This window comes from Odocoileus virginianus, chromosome 10, assembly GCF_023699985.2.
Source record: "Odocoileus virginianus isolate 20LAN1187 ecotype Illinois chromosome 10, Ovbor_1.2, whole genome shotgun sequence".
NCBI lineage: Eukaryota > Metazoa > Chordata > Mammalia > Artiodactyla > Cervidae > Odocoileus > Odocoileus virginianus.
Window position 1 is genome coordinate 39,909,596 of NC_069683.1, and position 20,641 is coordinate 39,930,236.

The following is a 20,641-nucleotide window of genomic DNA, read 5'->3' on the forward strand; positions in this document are numbered from 1 at the left end:
CTTCCAGGCTCCTCTGCCCATAGAATTCTTCAGACAAGAACACTGGACTGGGTTGCCATCCTCCAGAGAATCTTCCTGACCCAGGGATTGAACCCACATCTCCTGCATTGCAGGCAGATTCTTTACCCTCTGAGCCACCTGGGAATTTAGAGTTCTGGTTAACTCAATTCTCTGACATAACTTAGGGGTCACCAGATAATACCTTTTTTTTATCAGCCTTGCTTGTGATGGAAAATCATCCTACATGTCCAAATCCACTGTCCTGCCCTAACTAGCAGGTTGTAGCCAACATAATCAAATCCAGCTTTGCTACCCCGAGACATTGCTCTATGCTGCCCAGATGCTGTTCAGAGGAAGTGATGCACCACTGCACAGTACTGCCCCAGTCTCTAGATTCTTACTTATCTACTGCAATCTCATTGATACTGCATGAGAAGATTCTTTATAAAATGGTCCAAATTGATTGACTATATAAAAATAGCTTCCCCCATAAAAAACAATATTATTGTCTTAAAAAATTACATAATATGCTAATTATGTTGGTGTCTATGTCTAGTAGAAAACAATGCCCATAACCTGATTTTGAAATGTGGAGAATTTTAAATTTAAAAACATGAAAATTAAGAGTTTCCATGTATAGTTCATCTAAAAGGTTTCTAAGACTGGTGTAGGGATGACAACTCAGATTCAGAATAAACAAGTAAACTTAGTGTACACCAATACTCCGAAGGAAGCAAAAATGAAAGAGAGTTCAAAAATTTTATAGAGATCAGAGAAGAACTGAACCACTGCACTGACAGAAAGGTATTCTCTGGCAAAATATAATCCTGTCCTTAATATAGATACTAACAGAATATAACTTGCTCTAAAAATTCTGCTCTAGAAAAATCAACTTTTAACAATTTGAATAACACAATTTTCTTTTACTTAGGTATCCTTTTACTCAGGCATACTTTTACTCAGGTTTGTATCTGAGGAATTTTTAAAGTCAGTCCTTAAATTAGCCAATCCCTCAAAATCTCTATTTTTTGAATCATTTTGGTTGTCACACAGACATCTTACCTTTCTTCACTGGAAGGGGGTTCTCTACCAAATGCATAAGAGTAACTGATGGCAAAAAATAGATGTTAAAGCCCACTAGGTTTGGTCTTAAGCTATTCAGTAAGTTTCCTCATGGAGAATTTTGTAAAGTGACTTATATTTTATCATTGCTTTAAGCATATTAAAATACCTTTATAAACCCATACACACAAAAAATCTGCTGCACTCAGATTTGTTGCACTCAGATTGGGAGGTTAATATAATCAGGTTAATACGTTAAAAAGAACTTGACACAGAAATTATTAATGAGTAGAACAAGGTCACTACTTCTGAGGTGAGGTCACTTACAAAGAATGCACAAATGAAATTAAGGTTGACTTTTATTTACTTGACTATCATCTTACATTGGATTCCTTTGGCAACATATCTTTAAACATTTAAAGCCCTGTTTACAAGGATGCTCTGAAAGAAGCTTCAAACCATTATGCCCCTAATTGAATTCCCCAGGAGTCCAGTAAACCCAGAGGAATAAAGAAAAATCATAACATTTGCTAAATCATCTCAAAACATATTTCACTGCAAGGTTATGTGACCTCGTCTTTGAGGTTGAAAGATGAATGAGAAAATACTACTGAATGCTTCATTATTTAGACTGAAATCAAAAAAGAATTTTACCTATTAGTGGCAAGCTAATTAAATCAGTTCAGTTTGAACTTTTCTTCCAAGAGAAATCAGACAACAAACAATAATAGCATTTTATACTGTATGTCACCACTTTCCTAGAGTATAAAAGCTCTCAGGAAGAGAAAAGTATCTTTAACCAAAGACAATTATTCACAGTAAAGATATGAGAGAGAGCTGACAAAATTTGTAGTCCCGAGGGAAAGTAGCATTTTATCTGTGAATACAGAACAAATTCAAGTGAAAGAAGAGAAAGTAAAGTTTCAAGCAACCAATTAGTTATTAACATGCCCCCTTCACAATTCTAATTTTACTTTAAAATACCTTTTATGATCTTTTTATTCCTAGTTCCTTCATATGCTTCTGTGTTTGTTTTGACTACTAAGCAAAAACATACGGATCTTAGCATTCACGAAGGAATGTTAAATCCCTGTCTACTTACCTGGTTTGTATGTTATTCCAGGGGGGAAGAGGAATCCCTGTTGGGCAGCAGCAGCTGCTGCCAGGGTCCGCTGGTCATGTGGAAAAATTGGGATCATGAGCGGAGGCATGTGACCCTGAACCTGCTAAACAGAAGAGAGCCTATGATCAGACACAGAGCAAATGCACGCCAAGAAGTATTTGTTTTTCACTCCTGGTGGTGTGCTGGTACCCAAACAGCCACCCATTTCTAACCTCATTCCAAATCTGGTCCCAGAGAAAATTCAGGCTAACTTTACCAAATCCCTTTCAGATTCCATTGGTATACCAACGATCTAACCTCCTTGTGAATTTGCCTCATCCCTGCTTCCACCAAATTATAGTGAATGGTTTTCTTTCATCTTGACTTTTTTTTTCTTTTATTTTCTTTCTTTTTTAAAAAACAAAGAGCCGGAAGAAATGTTTTATTCTCTCACCATACAGTGTTGAAAGGTTTTGCCCTTTCATCAGCTTTGCATTCTGTGCTTTATTTTGAAAACTGTTACTAGTGTCCTTGGTCAGAAAGTAATGTCTAATTGTTGTATATTCCAAAAGCTGTAGCTCCCCAGTTTAGGTATCTTATTTCAAAGCCTCGCTGCATTATGTCAAACATATAGCCCTTCAGATTTAAGGCTACTACCTCTTGGCTCCCAATTAAACTAATATTCTTTGCCATACACACCTCGATGTAACATATAAATTGCTTGTCTGGCTAAGCAGTTTTACAGCTTTATGCACTACCATGTAGCTGAGTAATTATGGAGTTGTATTCAGAGAGCATTTCATAATAAATCCTACTATATCAAATCTCATTTGACCTCAATAAATGTATCAAAGAGCACAAAAATGCAAAACAGAAAATCTTCACTCTATATCAGTATTTGTATTCCATATAAAGAAAATAAGAACTATGACAGAATCATGTCTGTGAAAATCACATTTTAATTTCCCAGCTCCCTCCCTTACTCTATGCATGTTGTCCTGATTCCAGAATAGCATCACAGGAAGGTTTTGTACTGGCTTTCAGGGCATGATTTTATAAATTAAACTATAGGACTTTTGTTATTTAAAGATCAAAACTAGGATGTACTAACAGCAACGATCTTTAAGTTCAAACAGGGTCTTTACCTTCCTTACTAGTATAAAGAAGCTGTATTATATCCTGTTTAAGATACAAACCTTTACTAGTAGTCTACCAACCCCAAACCCTTCCCCCATTTAAATTCCTAAATACTCTCTTTAGGCAAAATTCCATATACTGGCTGATGACCCTGTTTAAATAGCACCAACTTGCCTTATCCTGTCCCTGTTCCCTTCACAGCTAGGGACAGATTGCAAAAATGCTCCTGTGTAGGTCTAAGAGGTTTCATTTACCAACAGTTTCTCTCTAGGGAAAGCCCTAAGATGTGGGTTAATAAAGGGCAAGCAAAAAATAAACACTTTACAGTATTTTTCTGAATTCATTTCTCAGGAAAATCAACTTATAATAAAAAGGTCTTTGTGCAATTACTACCTTGCCAGTGGGGCGTGAAAGAAACTAGCTTTGGGCAGCTTTTTCTTCCATTTTAGCTGAGGTAAGCCCAAGTTTTGTACGTTTGAGTACAAACTTAGCCTGCTTAAACTGGAGCTGATCCCCTGGTGCCTAGGTCTTGCCTTTAGCCCTGAAGAAAAGCACTAGGTTTGCTGTTCAATTCCAGCTTGCAAACTTGAGATGTCAAAGATGACAGCAGTGTTCTATGTCAGAAAATAAGACATGATATTTTTGTGGGTGACTGTTATTTAGTATAAGAGTATATCAAAGAAAATCACTTCATTTACTCTTAGAAATATGGTCTTAGCATACACAAGAACACAGCACAGATGCTTCACATTCTAAAGGAAGGAAACAAAAAGTGGGGAGTCTAGGTATCAAATAAATTTTTTCTTTCCTTCTTTCAATGAATATTTATTAAGTCATTATTATGTGTTATGGATCTTGAGAAGAAGCTGAAAAAATGGGGGCTATTTTGATTGGGAGAGAAAAGAGATACAGTTATGTTGAAATATTTGAGAGAATTATGTATGGAAGAAGAACTTGATTAAGCCTGAGTGATTACAAAGAACAGAACTAGGCTCGAAATACAGATTTTTGGCAAGTTTAATGCAAAGAAGAATTTTCTAATAATGAGTTATTCAATAATCACTGTGATTAAAGAGGTTCTTTGTGCTATTTTCCTGTGAATGTGTGTGCTAAGATGATTCAGTCATGTCTCACTTCTTGCCACCCCATGGACTGTAGCCCACCAGGCTCCTCTGTCCCTGGGATTCTCCAGGCAAGAATACTGGGATGGGTTGCCCTGCCCTTCTCTAGAGAAGTGGTCAAGTAATGGCTGTATACTCATATGTCACAGATACTTTAAAGGATAGACATAACTTAAACCCTAACTAGATAATGACCTATGGGGCATTTTCAACTTTATAATTCTACGTTTGTTTAAAAGTCAACATCAGGAAGGTAATGTTGTATAGTCATTCCTCCATTTATGCAACACATTTATTCAGAATCTACTATGTCTACAAAGGCTTTGTTGTCAAATGAATCTGAAGCTTAAATCTATACAGTGTCATTTCCTTGGCAGTGTGATCTTGAACAGTTACTCAGCCTTCCTGAGTCTATTTCCTCATGTAGAAACCAAAGCTAATGTGTACTAACTTAGCCGGTAGTTAGCAGTATGGTTGTTGTGAGGATTAAATAAACAAGAAAAATAATGCTCGTGGCATGGTGACTAGGATTTAATAGGCACTCAGAAAATGTTAGATCCTTAGTTTTTCTTATCCAGTTTGCTATTCAGTATTAGAAATTTATCAAACTACTAAAGAACTAACACAAGAAACAGTGGATCTTAACCCATAACTCTACTTCGAATAAGAAAACATGAGTCAAATAAATAATTCAGTTTGGCAGGTAAAGGCTTGTTTATTTTTAGCAGACCCATGCCTCACAAAACATTATCTTATCCTAAATATCCAGAACACAAAGAAAAAAAAGGTGGGATTAAAAGGCTCATTTGAAGATGTAATTTGGGATCCTTAGTGTTATTCATTAAACAGCATCTGAAAACATAATTTTATTTTTACATTGGAGCCCAAGCTATTCAGATCTTAAGCATAAGGGCATCAGTGGCAAACAGGTATCAGACTTTAATTATTGAATCTTGATGTCTGAAGATATTTCCTTTGTAGCTACCTATGTAACTGAGAGATTAAAGTTAACTAATTAAGGTCATTTTTAACATTAAAGAGCTATAGGTGTTTCATATTAACAGAAGCTGTAAGAACTTAGGGAAGTTCTTTTCTGTCCGTCATCCTCTACATAACAGGATATTTTAGAAAGGTTCAATGCTATTATGTAAAGGGCAGTTTCAATAAACTGAGAAACAAAGTAAATAAGGAGGGGGACAGAAGGTATTGTGAAAACAATGATAATGATGGAATCACAGAGTTGAAGTGAAGCTTAGAGTTTATCTAACCTAGTAGTTCTCGAAGTGTGGTGCCCAACCAGCAGCGCCAGCAATACCTCAGAGCTTTAAAAAAAAGCAGATTATCAGACTCCAGCCCAGACCTATGAAACAGAAACTCTGGGGGTTGGGGCCAACAGCCTAGAATGTAGACTAAACTTTAATCCAGAGAGGAGATTCTCAAACTTTTGTGGACTTTGGAACTATCTGGAGGGCTTGTTAAAACAAAAATTATTTGACCCCATTCTCAGAAATCAGTAGATCTGAGGTGGGAACCTGAGTATACTGTTCTAACAAGTTCCTAGGTGAAGCTAGTTAGTGCTGCTGGTTCAAGGGCCATTCTTTGCGAGTCACTGCTGCCGCTGCCACTAATCCAACTCAAATCTCACAATTTATACCTAGGGAACCAGATGGCTTGAGAAGGTAAAACTGAGGTCACACTGCCTGTGACAGACCTGGATCTAGAGTCCAGAACTTCTGCACCCTGTTCAGTGCTTTTTCCATTATATCACACGGACTTCAGTAAAAGAAAAGCAAGAAATCATATGTGTACATTCTCTGCATACAGAAAATCTGGAGGGTTGCAACTGAAAATAATTTTATATTTCAGAGATGTGTCTCTGAAATATAGATACTATGGAATATAGATACTATGTTGTTCAGTTTTAGTCTGTTTCTTCTCTCTTATTTTGTACTTACACAGTGATCTCAAATTTGTCATTAATTCCAATTAATTCATTAACAATAATCATTTAGATCCAAATGATAAAGTTGACCTTATTTTAAGTAAAATAATGATATGAAAATTCAAAATGCCTTCATTAAATATAAGCCAAAATATCCAGTAGCCAGTTAGAACACAGGCTGAGAAACAATGAAAAGCTCCTCTTACATCTCTAATTACAGAAATCATCATCATCATCATCACAGCAACTGATATTTTCCAGTATTTCCTATATGTAAAGCATATGGGAAAGTGATTTAAATGCTCCACCTCATTTAATTCTCAAAATTTTATCAGGTACCTACTGTTATTATCCTCATTTATTTAATGAGAAAGACAAAACAATGAGAAATTAGGTAACATGGTCACTGAAAAAGTGACGGAGCCAAGATTCAAGGCCAGGTATGCCAGGCTCAAAGCCTGTACTTTTAAGTACTATATTAAGCATAAAGTCATCTTTCGCTAAATATAATTGTGAATTTACATGCAGTTATAATAAATAATACAAAAGATCCCATGTATACTTTACTCAGTTTCTCCCAATGGTGAAACTTGAAAAATTATAAAACAATATCACAACCAGGACACTGACACTGACACAATCCAACAGCCTTACTCAGATTTCACCAATGGGATACCATTTAAAAAAATTATGTGTCATAAAAGGTAGCACAGGTAATTAAAGTTCTGTGAATACTTCCAACTACCATCTTTCACACAAAGTTCACCAGTATGACCTAGTGCAAATAAAGTGAGTGGAAATCATGAATTAAAGCAATAATTTCCCCTTTCAGAGCATTCCATTTATTTTACTTACTAGAAGATTATTGGTTGAAGGTGGGACAAAAATAGAAAGCAAGAACAAGGTGGGTGGGGGAGGTAAGAAAAGAGGATTTGGTGGCCATAAAAGTTCACATAAGCAACTAAAATATTTTTCTTCTATGGAAGTTGTGAATTAACTTTACAGCACTGCGTATCAGTGCCCAAGGAAGATAAAGAATTTTGATAAAAGAGAAAAGTCCCATCCTGCTCTGAAGAATGTAAGCCTGCCCTTCCTTTTTCTTCCCATCATCTTATTTTCCCATTTGGTAACATGCCAGGAAAGGCAGTCACATTGTAAACAGCAAGTTCCAAAAATATTTCACTAAAGAATAAGAAATAATAGAATCCCATCAAAGAGTGACCAGTCTCCACATGTCTTTTTCAAGAAGTTATCAAAATTTCAAATAGCATCTTTTTTTTTGAAAGTGTAGTTTTCCCTTAGCCCAAATTCAGATTCTTTAATTATCTCATGTGTTGTGCTATGCTTAGTTGCTCAGTTGTGTCCAGCTCTTTGTGACTTCATGGACTGTAGCCTACTAGGCTCCTCTGTCCATTGAATTCTCCAGGCAAGAATACTGGAGTGGTTGCCATTTCCTTCTTCAGGGGAGCTTCCTGACCCAGGGATCGAACTTGGGTTTCCTGTGTATCCTGCACTGCAGGTGGATTCTTTACCTGCTGAGCCATAATGAGCCCATGTGTGTATGTTAGTTGCTCATTCATGTCTGACGCTTTTCGACCCAGTGGGCTGTAGCCTGCCAGGCTCCTCTGTCAATGGAATTCTCCAGGCAAGAACACTGGAGTGGCTTGCTATTGCCTTCCCCAGGGGATCTTGCAGACTCAGGGGTTGAACTCAGGTCTGCATTGCAGGCAAATTCTTTACCATCCGAGCCACTAGGGAAGCCCCTCAGTTATCCCACAGGTCGAAGTAACACTGATTTTGTTAATACAAAGAGTAAAACTTAATGTGACCAAAAATAATCTCTGAGCATAAAAGTGCATTATTTTTTATTGCTTTGGAAATCAGCACTAACTAACTGGGTATGTAACTGGAATGACTAATGAGAATCCAGGAACCCTGTCATAGGTGGAGCTAGTCAGTGCATCAGGAAAGGAAGCAAATTGTATTCTTTAAAGCACAACTGCCCATTAATTCTAAACTTCCACAATCCCAGACCAAAGCGTTTCCCTTTTGCAGAGGGTGAGGAACACATTCTTGATCAAATAGGCTACATGCCCAGAAATTTTAATTGCTAGGGTGTAACTCGTATCTTTTAGACAATCGAGACAGCAGCAGATGCACGTGAAACACTTTGGTTCTGTCTCTTTCTGTTCGTGAAACAGCATTGTTGCATCAACACTTATGCCCTTTGTTTTCTCTGTGCTAAGTTGATGATGCCATTTTTTGCCATCTGCCCCAGAGCTTCATTAAAGATACATGAATGGGCTAACTGGCCTGATATCTTGTGAGGAACAGGTGCTATTGTTTGTCCCTGAAGACTTGCACTAAAGATATGACTCAGAATACTTGAGAAAGAGCATCTGCAGCAGTCAGTCAGAAAGCAACTTGGCAGAGACCTGGCTACGTGCTAATATGCAAACAGAGTGACACTCAGGGGGGCTCATTTTCTTTCATGAGGATTATTTAACTTTTCTTAGTGACAGGAAATAAGTATTTGTATTGAAAATCATGAACAATATTAATGTATATTACCTAGTTAAAGACAGTGAGCAAGTGAAGGTCTTTTCAATGCCTTATTTCTAGAAAATCATTCCTCATGTGATTTAATTGGAGAAAGCTTCCTTAATCTGTTGGAAGGAATGTTTCCAATGTTTGTAAATCATGAAGGAGGGAGGGGAAGACAGAGACAAAAAAAAAAAAAACAAGACAGAGCAATCAGAGGGAGAGGCAGGGCATAAAGACAGACAGAAAGGGGTGGGGGTGAGGTGGGGGTGGAATTTCCTTAAAGGCCATATTCTTTATTGCAAAGAGTAGCTAAGTTATTTGCATAAAGTGTTACCATTATAAAAGCTGCACAGTCTAGAGTGAAAAAAATAAAGTCCCCAGAACCTTACATGAAAAGCCTTCAAGGCATGGAGGTATCTTCTTACTGCCAAAAAATGCATGCCAAATCTCAGCTATTTCTGAAGAGTTAGGAGGGAAAGGGTCTCATTTGATAGGATAAATAATGCTTTAAAACAAACCCTTCAGTTGCAAAAAATTTTTTTGGTCTAAATTTTTAAGACTCTGTTTTGCCCCGACTTAAAAAGCATAAAGCAGTAGTCAACATATTGACTATAGTTTGAAGTATCCAAAGGAGCCTTGTATACAGCCTACCTGACTATACTCTAGAATAGAGAATAGTTTCACTTCATTAATCATCTCTCACCAAGTAAATTGAGGGTCCTGAATAGACTGTGACACTTATATTGCTCTATGCCCCATTGCTCTTATCACAGGGCTAAGGACATACATAGTAGGCATTTTGTGCCAACTAATAAACAGGAGAACCATTGAGGACCCAAGAATTGGTTTTCCGAGCACTAATTTCCATAGGGTAATATTATTGTTAATACAACTGCAAAAAGTATAGAGCTGTAGCTGTTCTCATTATAGAAGATTTAAGAATGATTTTTAAATAAATCTTGATATCACTTTGTCTGCTTTTCATTTGTCTTATTTAGCAAATCTCTAGCTGCTACTGCTAATGGTGGATTGCAAATCCTTGCTTATAGAGAATCCAACTAGCTCTAGCAGGAGAATAATCAAACTGATATTCTATCAGGAGCAATTCTGAGACACAAATTTTCTGAGTCTTTAAGACAGAGTCCAATCTTCCTAGATGTTTCCTACCAATATCCAATGGATAATCACTGTACAAATAACATAAGAAAAAGATTCTGCTTTGTTTGTTGAAGGCAAGACATTTTCTCTCTCTCAAACTCCCACAAGGATAACACACAAAACACTTTGTTACCATTCATCTTTCATACAATGCAATTTTTTTCCTGGAATTTTGATTACTATTGTCAGCAATCTTTTAAAATCTTCACTAAAGGGCCAGGAAAATCCCTGGAAAGGTAGAACAAACTAAAGATATTGCAGTCTAAGGACATCCTTTTTAAAAACTCAGCTTTAGTCTTTCAAAGTCATGTCTTTGAAGATTAATGAATAGCTAACATTTTCTTTATGTATATTATATTTAAAAAGCTAATTTCAAGGAAAAGAATGGAAAATAGCTTCCGTAGTTTACTTGTCTTTACTATTTTACACTATTAAATATATCTAATAAAATATCTGAAGTACTCATAGGGAAAATGGAGATGATACGTATTGTCCCTAGCTTCACTATGTCTCCACCTTCACTACCAAGAGTAAGGGATGCAAACAAAGCAACTCTTTTCATAGGTGGGTCTTTAAAGAAGCTATTTCAAATCCACTTCAAATCCACTTCCAGTTTAGTACTTTCCAGCTCCCTTCCTTGATTACACAGGAGGAGAATGATCTTTGAGAGTAACAGTACAATGGCTCCATTTATCAGATCAGTAGCACATATTTTAAAAATCTTCTTTAGGTATATATTCGGAGAAAAATGCTAATAGCCTTGAAAGGGCTAATTCTTTGCATGCCCTTTGTGTTAACATCTTTTTATATTTTCAGCATACTGTATACATTCTGCTCTATTTGTTTTTTCGAAAATGGGCAAATATCTCATTAATCTACCAGGATCATCAGTAGTCAAACATCATTACTTTATCTCTTATTCATTTTTACATGTTCTGTTTAAATAATGAATTTTCAACGAAAACAACATGGATTTGGTACTAATGGAATCATGATTTTTAGCATTTCTTACTTATATGTCCTCTTATTCCCTGAAATAGAGATCTACACGTATAAAATGACCTCTTAGGCCCCTAAGAGACATGTTACTCTGTAAAGTTCGTCAGTAGTGACTGTCTTCATTCAACTATTCAACAGCTTTTACTGAGCACCGAGCACTGTCAATCCTAAAGGAAATCAGTCCTGAAATACTCATTGGAAGAACTGATGCTGAAGCTGAAGCTCTAATACCTTGGCCACCTGATGCAAAGAACTGACTCATTGGAAAAAACCCTGATGCTGGGAAAGACTGAAGATGGGAGCAGAAGGGGACGACAGAGGATGAGATGGTTGGATGGCATCACTGATGTGATGGACATGAGTGTGAGCAGGCTCTGGGAGTTGGTGATGGACAGGGAAGCCTGGCGTGCTGCAGTCCATGGGGTCACAAAGTCAGACATGACTGAGCGACTGAACTGAACTGAGCACTGTCTGCTCAGTACTGTGCTGAGCGCTAGGAATAAAAAGATGCCTTAGAGAAGCCCATAGCTTTATCAGGTAGAAATGTTAAGTTTGCTTTCACTTAATGCAGTAGTATAAATCATCCAATTTGTCAGCTTACTTTGGAAAGTGGTCAACAGAGAAAGATTTGCTTAAAAAGAAAAATAAATTACAACAAAAATTCCATTACATATCTTTCCATAGTCTTCCTATAGTTTCAAACCAAGAAAAATTTTGAGAGTATTTATGAGGACAAAAGTCAGATTACTTTATAAAATGGATGACAAATGTTAATTAAATGTGTTTAAATTATCTTACTATGTTTTAAGAAACTCTCACCAGGAGGGAAGTAGAATGTCCTGGCCATAAAGAAATTAATAAAACATGTTATGCAAAAGTAAAATTTATGATTCATTTGGAATTAGATATGTACCACCTTTTCAATCCATACAAATGCATAATCTTGTCAATTAAATATTATTGTTAAGGTCTAGTAGTATGTTAAAATCACTTTAAAGTGCAACTAAGGAAAATTCATGTGTGTTTATTACTCCTTAAGGATCTATTAGTGGGTATTTTATTCAGATTCGTGCTGTAAAATCTGCATAAACTCAGCATATTGTTATCCCCATGTGTGCATTTGTTTGGTTAAAGCAGAACAGCAAATCTCAATTTTTGCAACTTCTGGAAAAGTCAAGAGAACTAAAACAGTCTTAATTTTAATCAGATACAAACAGTTATCACTACAGAAGTGAAGAGTTGACTATTATGCAAACAGTCACAGTTAGTGGTCACCAGGCCATCACAGAAGACTGAGCTAGTCAATTACTTCAGATATTTCCAAAGACTAGTGAAGATGAATGTTTCTTATTCCACCCTGTCTTATTTCCACAGAAATATGAAACGTATTAGAGACTAATGATTGTTGTTCTCAAATGGAAACCCCATTAAATACACAATGATCAAAGTGTTTTGCCAAGATGGAAATTAATTTTTTAATCTTGTATAAATGCCACATAAATATAGTAACATTTGTGAAGAATGTGGCGTTCCTTTGTTTGTAACAACCAAATTCAGACATAAACATTTCATAAACTTTTGAACTGTAATGAAGGCAATCTGGCTTTTTACCCCTGAAGTATTTTACACAGGCTTACTCTGTTAGCAATGACCAGAGTTCAATTATTAAATTCCTCCTCCAGAAATGCAGGTTTACATCTTAAACTACAGTTTTTGTTAAAATATGCACAAGCAACCTAAAGGAAGGGACTTTGCATCTTAGTAAAACTCTTTGTCTTGTACAGAGTAGGGATCAACAAATGTTTATAATACAAATGCATTAAAAAACTTTTATTCTCTGTTATTTAAAAAATAAGTTATAATACTTTTGATAATTTTAAAATCTTCTGAACCAATTTGAAGTCCTTTTATCATTTGCAGTCCTCAAATCAAGGCAATAGGAATATACCTCTGCTTCAAACATACTTCATTGCAGTGATCTTTTCTTTTGGTATGCCACAGTCTGACTTTGAAGTCCACTTATTGGTAAGAAAAATATAAAAATTGATTTGGTTCATTTATTTGAAGATATTTTTAATGACTGAGCTCTCCTAGTACATCTGTTGAAATTCTTCTATAGTATAATTTAGAGATGCCTCTAAACTTCTTTAATAATTTCATCATCATCAATTATAATCTTTTCTGACAGATGATAAGCTGTCCTCATCAGAAAAGCCAGGGATACAGTTTTTCAAAATATTAAAAAAGTTTGTTTTATCACAGTGGACTGGTTATGCAATACAGAACAAATGACAGAAAAACACTTGAGCAACACCTAACAAGGAGAGCATAAACAGTTTCATCTTAAGCTAGAAGGGCTGAGAAACATAAACTCTGAACAGAACATAAATAAGATGTCTAAGCTATTGACAGCTGGGTCCCAATCACGGCGAGATAATCCTCCCTGGACATATCAGTGACAGACCATGCCTGTATGTGTTCAGGGGTGCAGAGAGGTAAAGTAAAGGGAACTTTATAAGAAATAAACACTGAGTAAAGGCACAAACAGGATTCCTTACTGACTCGGGTGATAAAGAATCTTCCTACATGCAGGAGATGTGAGTTGGATCCCTAGGTCTGGAAGATCTCCTGGAGAAGAGAATGGCTACCCACTCCAATATTCTTGCCTGGAGAATTCCATGTACAGAGGAGCCTGGCAGGCTACATGGGGTCGCAAAGAGTCGGACATGACTGAGCAACTAACACACTTTTTTCAAAGGCATAAATAGTGACCATAACCACAAATCAAATAGCCTTCAGGCTTTTACTTTTTATTATACTCTAGGCCTTTTTAATGGAGAAGGCAATGGCAACCCACTCCAGTACTCTTGCCTGGAAAATCCCATGGGAGGAGCCTGGTAGGCTGCAGTCCATGGGGTTGCTGAGAGTTGGACACGACTGAGCGGCTTCACTTTCACTTTTCACTTTCATGCATTGGACAAGGAAATGGCAACCCACTCCAGTGTTCTTGCCTGGAGAATACCAGAGATGGGGGAGCCTGGTGGGCTGCCATCTATGGGGTCGCAAAGAGTCGGACACCACTGACACGACTTAATAGTGGCAGAAGCAGCAGGCCTTTTTAGAGCAAAAAGTTAAAGACATGCAACTGTAATTCATTTTGTAATGTAACCTACAACTCCTGTCCCACTCTCAGCATGCACACTTACACACATACACACACTCATCCACATATACTCTCACACACTTCTACACCTGCTACCCCAACTAAATGTACAAGTACATCAACACTGGAGCTGATATAAGGACAAGCTAATAAACTGTTTCAAAAGGAGCAGTTTTCTTTATTTTTGTATTTATTTAGTACTATGTTCGTATTAAATAACAGATACAAAAAAGAAATGTTCCTATTAAAGAAGATAACATCCAAGTTCCTTAGCCTGGGCTGGCATTGAAATCACTAAAGAACATATTCTTAGCTTCCTTTCAAACCTCTTTCTTACTACCACCATTTACCCTCTTTCCCCTCTTGCTTTCAGTAGCTTCTAAGTTTCTGTGCATGACATTTTTTTCCACTTATGTAGAATGACCTTTCCTTTCCCCTTTGTTGTCCCAAATCTGACCTACCCTTTGAAGTTCAGCTCAAACTCCTCTATGAAAATTCCCTAAGTATAAATTTCTTTTCCTCTGTCAGCACTTACATTGCATACACTGTGCTGAATTATTTAGTGGTTTTCAGTTATTTTACACCATTTTAGGCACTGGGGACCCAGAAGCAGACAAAATTCCTTCCCTACCATTATCTCCTAGGAAAGACAGACAATGTACAAATGGATGTAATATGTATATATGTGTCTGTATACACACACCCATGACAATATATATTTAAATATAACAAATGCCAGTTGAAAATAGATGCTATGAAGAAAAGAGAGTAAGATAATGAGATAGAGTTTGAGGCGTAGAGGGTGAGTAGCAGGAGGTAGTCAGTAGGCAGTAGTGAGGACTATTTTGGATAGGGGTGGTCAAGAAATGTTTCTCTGAGGAAACAGTATAGCATAGGGTTAAATGACCTAAATTTGTATGAGACCTGATTTAGGTTTATAAAAATGACTCTGGTTGCTGTGAGAAAAACTGACTCAGAATGAAAGCAGAGAGACCAACAGTCCAAAAGCGGGGATAACAGTAAACTTTTCCCATCTTATATATCCTCTCTGCTCAAGCAAAAGGAAGATATCTTGCAGATTAATTTGTAGCATGCTACTAGGACACTGCCTCCAAATATGAAAGGCAAAGAGTCATTATCTAACTGACTGATTAACTGATTGACTAAAACAGACCTGTCCAGTGATTTCATGGGACAAGAAGCTTATCACTTACAAACACTTGCACCTTTTTATACTGATAGGAGAGAAGAGTATAAGGAATTAAAATCTAAGTGGCTACTGTTGAATCACTGTAATTCTTTTCCCCAAATATTATGTCTGAATAAAATTTTTAAGCAGTCAAGAAATTTACTGACAAAACTAAAAATATAAACTCTTAATTCAATCTCTGTGTGGGAAAAAATAGGAATATTTAAAATGAGATTCAAGCTACCTGTCAACTTTCCTATGAGAGAAAAAAAAATCAACTGTTAGTAAAGATCAGAAGAGTAGAAAATTTAATATATGCAAACTGGCTCAAAACACAGGTTAAATTAAACTTCTTTTGCTTTTTTTATTGGTAGTTGAGATTAATGTGATATTTGCCAAATGAAATGGAATTTACAATACAGAGTCAGATGCTGCAGCAATTCGCCTCATATCATATTCCTTTCTGTTATAAAGAACAATAGGCCAATAGCATAATTTAAGAGTGATTAATAATAACTCATGCAATCACAGCTGAAAGGAACAGAAAAATTCACAACCAAAATGAAACAAAATAGTCCACTCAGGTCAATAAACAAACAAACAAAAATAACCAGAATTCAAAATGGAAAATTAACATACCAAATTTTCCACACATTCTTAAAGAAATACTACTAAGAAATTCTCATACTTCTTTGTCTTTGATTTTAATATATTAAATTTTTATTTTACTCCATCTGAAATACAGTATTATACAGCCCTTGACAACAATTCTTAATGTTGGGCAAAAAAATAGATACAGGAGAATTGTATACATTAGATTTAAAGATAGATACAATATAAAATCTTGGGCTTTCCAGGTGGGCTAATGGTAAAGAATCCACCTGCCAATGCAGGAGACATAAGAGACACAGGTTCAATTGCTCCTCCTCCCGGAGTTCAGGCCATGGCAACCCACTCTAGTATCCTTGCCTGGAGAATCCCATGGATAGGGCAGAGAGTCGGACTTGACTGAAGCAATTTAGCACACAGGCACAATATAAAATCTTAGCCAATCTTCTGCACCATGAAAATCACCAAAGTAGTCTGCACTAGTCACAAGATATTAAGAAAAGAAAAAAGGAGAGGAGAAAAGGAAAGGGAAGGGAAGGGGAGGAAATGAGAGGAAAGAAAAGGAATGAGAGGAAAGAAAAGAAAAATATGAAAGAAAGCAAAGAAGGAAGAGAAGAAGGGAGGAATGAAGCAAACAAGAACCAAGCAAGAATCCTGTGGGCTTTAAAAAAAATTAGCACTGTCTTTTACATCCACAGTTTTGACCTGATTACTCTGTTCCTTGCATATCGCAACTGAAACTTCCAACCCCCGTGTTATAGGTATCTTAGAAAAACTTTGTGAAGGTCAAATGGTATAAGTAAAAAACTTTTCAAAGTGAAAGCTGCTATAAACACTTTGATTGAAGTGTAATTATAAAAATTACTTAAACTAAGACATATATATTCATCTTTAAATTTGAGAACTCATAAGCTACTTTAAATTGAAGTTTAAACTGAAAATTGAGGAACTGTGGATTTAGGTTGCTGGCCAAGTTCATATATATACAAGGACCAATCCATGAATCCCTACTATCAGTCATTCATGATTTGGGAGACATGGGACTCAGAATAATATTATAATTTAATTGAATGTAGAGATAGACATTTTTTCCACATCAACTTGACCAGTTTTAAGACAGTTCAACTTAACGTTATAAATTTCTATGGGTAAGAAAGTGAAACAAAGAGAGAAACAGAACCCCCTGCATCCCCCCTGACAAAAAAAGAAAAACAAATATGCCTTATAATATATGAGTCACATTATAAAGTATCTATCCATAGATTTAATTTTTGACTTTACTTTGTTTCCATGGACAGAGGAGCCTGGCAGTCTACACAGTCCATGAGGTCGCAAAGAGTCAGACATGACTGAGCAACTAACATACACATAGAGTTTGCATTAAAATTTGAATTCCTAAAAATGTCATTACAAATTTGTAAGCAGGCATTTTTGTAACCCTATTATCATGTCCACCACAATCTAGAATAATGGTGATCAAAGCTACAGATACTTATTTTTAGCTCCACTTGACAATTTCCAAATATGAATGACACAAAGCTCAGCTTTGAGTCTCTAACTCTTCTTAATTTACCAATATAAAAGGTCAGGTTAGCTCCTTTAAAACTGTACTATGATTGTAGCTTCCACGGTAGAACACAGAGTTGAATCTACATAGAAATGATCAGCCAGTAACAATAGATCTTTGTCCAGCTGTGACTACTTCCCTCCTCTACAACCAGTCCTTATCTGGCGCAGGAAATGCCTGTTTTAACTGACAGGTAGGAGATTAAATCTACAGCTGCTGAAACACAATCTCAGCTCTGTTAGATAGGCTTTCATTGAAAAGCACTACAAACACATAATTTGTTTATGTTGTACCAGCAATCTCTGACAAAGCAGACTGTCTAGCTGAGACAAATGTGGTTAAACCCATTTATTGTATTATTTCTGCTACACAGAACAAGCTCTTAAAACACAGAAACTAGACGAGGCACAAAGCTCTAGCTGTCTAAAGAAATCAAGAATAGATGACTTCTTGTTACACGAGCCCTTTTTACACAGAAACCATGTTCTCCCCTGGAAAACATCTATTCCAATTTCTCTTTTAAGTGGGTGGTTCAATTATGTTTATGTTTTCAGTTTTTAAAGTTTCTTTTGTTGCTTCCAGCATAAACAGGCATAAAATCACCTAATCACGGAATGTTGCTAGATTTAAGAACATGATGAATATTTATAGCAAGTGCTATCACCCTTCAAAAAATACCCATAATGATAAATTCTAATGACAATTGACCCTCTTTCCATATTTGTTGCAAATTTGACAATGTTATTCGATTTCTTTATTTCACTTGATGTAAAAATAGTTCTGCAACTTATATATAAATAAGTTTCTTTAAAATTAAGTAGTTATACACAGAAATACCTAATTTTATAAAATAAATGTCAAGGTGGTAGGTTTTAACAAAAAGAACAACAATAAAATCTGATAGCTATGTGACTATAAATTATTTTTTCCAAATTCATAAGAAGTAGAAACAATTTTTTTTTAATTTTATATCTAAAATTTATTCTTTAGGTATACTCACTCAACTTTAACTAGTACTTGAGTATACAACATGAAGTGCAAAATAGTATAACTAATGATTAAAGTCTATATCTACCTTCACTAAATCCTAAAAATTATAATCAATGATAATGAAACAACAGATGGTATACAATATGGTTTAAAAATAAGAAAACAGATGCTATAACTCAAACTTGTCAAAATTTTTTAGAAAGAATTGCATAATAAATATAAAAATTATAAAACTACATTTGAAACATGGCCAAAAGGATAATGGCTAGCCACTCTCAAACATGTCACCATTCCCTAAAATCTTATTTTATTTCTCTTTAATCGTCATCATAAAACAGGGAAGTGAGAAAATAATCTTTCAAGTTGGAACATATGGACCACTTGGAAGTCTGTTAGTCTTAAAATACAGAAAGTATGCAATAAACTAGCTGAGTCCATGGGGTCTCCCTCAAACAGCATGGATAATGAGGGGAATCCATAACAGACATAAACAAACCCAGAAAGATGTCTAGACCCCACATCATTATGTATGATATATGCTCAAGATATATGGGCATACATTTGAATGTTCAAGTTCAAACTTGGCTTCTATTAGACTGATTCAGTCACAGCATGGGGCCTCTTTAATAAACAAACCTTACTGTTAGAAAATACTGGGGACTCAAATCATGTATTACGCCCCAGCTAGTTAAATATGCGGTGCTGTAAAGCCCTATAACCCTTGAAGCTTTCTTAAAATAGATTGTAAATAATAAAGAAAAACTACATCTAGAAAAAATATAGAAATCATAGATTTTGGCATTACAAGAGGGAAGCAGATACTACACAAAACTAGCATTTCAACTAATTTATAATTTCCCATTAAAAATTAGAAATGAGCTTAACAATGTAGGTCTTAGTATTTTATTTTCCATGATTCTAAAGAATGCTGAATGCTTTCAGATAAAAGATGTAACCAGGGTTATTTATTTCCTTATAATAAATTCTTTGCCATATTTTACATATACACACAGGCATAATATAAATAGATTTAATTCACTTTAGGATCACAGACCTTAGAAATAGAATGGTCTTAGAAACCCATTTTTCAAATACTTTCATTTTAAACATAAATGTAATAAGGCCCATTAAGGAGATATGATTTGTCAAGCTCAGGAAATTAGAGAATGACTAAGCCAAAATTAAAAACAAAATCTTTATTCCAAGTTTGATGATTTCACAAAATTATAAAATAGGAGATTTTTAGAAATAGATTTAGAGACTATGTAATCCAACAATTCTCATCTGGACAAGTAGTTCTGGTGAGCTTTTTCAGAAATGTATATTTTCTTTCCTTCCTTGTCAAGAACTACTGATCAGGACTAACCACACATTTTATAGAGGAGAAAATTGAGGCACGTAAGGATAATGTGATTTCCCCATGGCAACATAACTAGTTAAAATCAGCTAAGATTTAGAACTAGATCTAATTCCCAGTTCAGGAATTTTCATTTTTCTATCCTAATTTTCTTTCTGTCTTCTTTAAGGTAAAACCTTACTACAAGTATATCCTTTCCGTTCTCAACTTTGGTCTAAATATTTCTCTTATGTGACAGAGGATGAAAGCAAATCTCAGTTTTCTACAAAGACATTCTGGCAACACTGATACACAGTAACCCTGATCATTGTCTCTCTTCTTTTCCTCTACTGCACAAACCCTCAAGTTTGTATGCCTGTAACATACAATAAAATCAATCATGTAGTATTCTTTTTTTTAAGGTAGTAAGACCATAAACTCCTCTGAGAAGAGAATCATAACTTCTCTCATATTTCTCACAATATACAGAACACAAAGACAGCTTTTTGCAATATATAAATTGAGTTATTTTTCTGAAGGTCGGGGTATTAGCTTTAAAAAGCATGTAAGTAGACTGACTAAATGGAATGCAACAGTATATAAAAAGGATAATAAATCTGACCAAGTAAAGTTTATTCTGGGAATGCAAAGCTGGTTTAACATTTGAAAATCAATCATTATAATTTATCATAAAAACAGAACAAAGTCAGAAAAACATGATC

The 20,641-nt window shown here is 35.6% G+C and overlaps 1 protein-coding gene across 22 annotated transcripts in view; it reads right to left on the bottom strand.

Annotated features, from left to right (window-relative positions):
* SOX6 (SRY-box transcription factor 6) overlaps positions 1-20,641 on the bottom strand; it is a 765,792-nt gene that overhangs the window by 136,775 nt on the left and 608,376 nt on the right. For 16 of the 22 annotated variants that reach the window (XM_070473416.1, XM_020904495.2, XM_020904527.2 and 13 more), the window contains one exon: positions 2,165-2,288. In XM_070473416.1, the coding sequence (XP_070329517.1) occupies positions 2,165-2,288 (124 nt within the window). The remainder of the gene's footprint in view (positions 1-2,164; positions 2,289-20,641) is intronic. The other 6 variants (XM_070473423.1, XM_070473428.1, XM_070473425.1 and 3 more) reach the window with 1 other exon arrangement.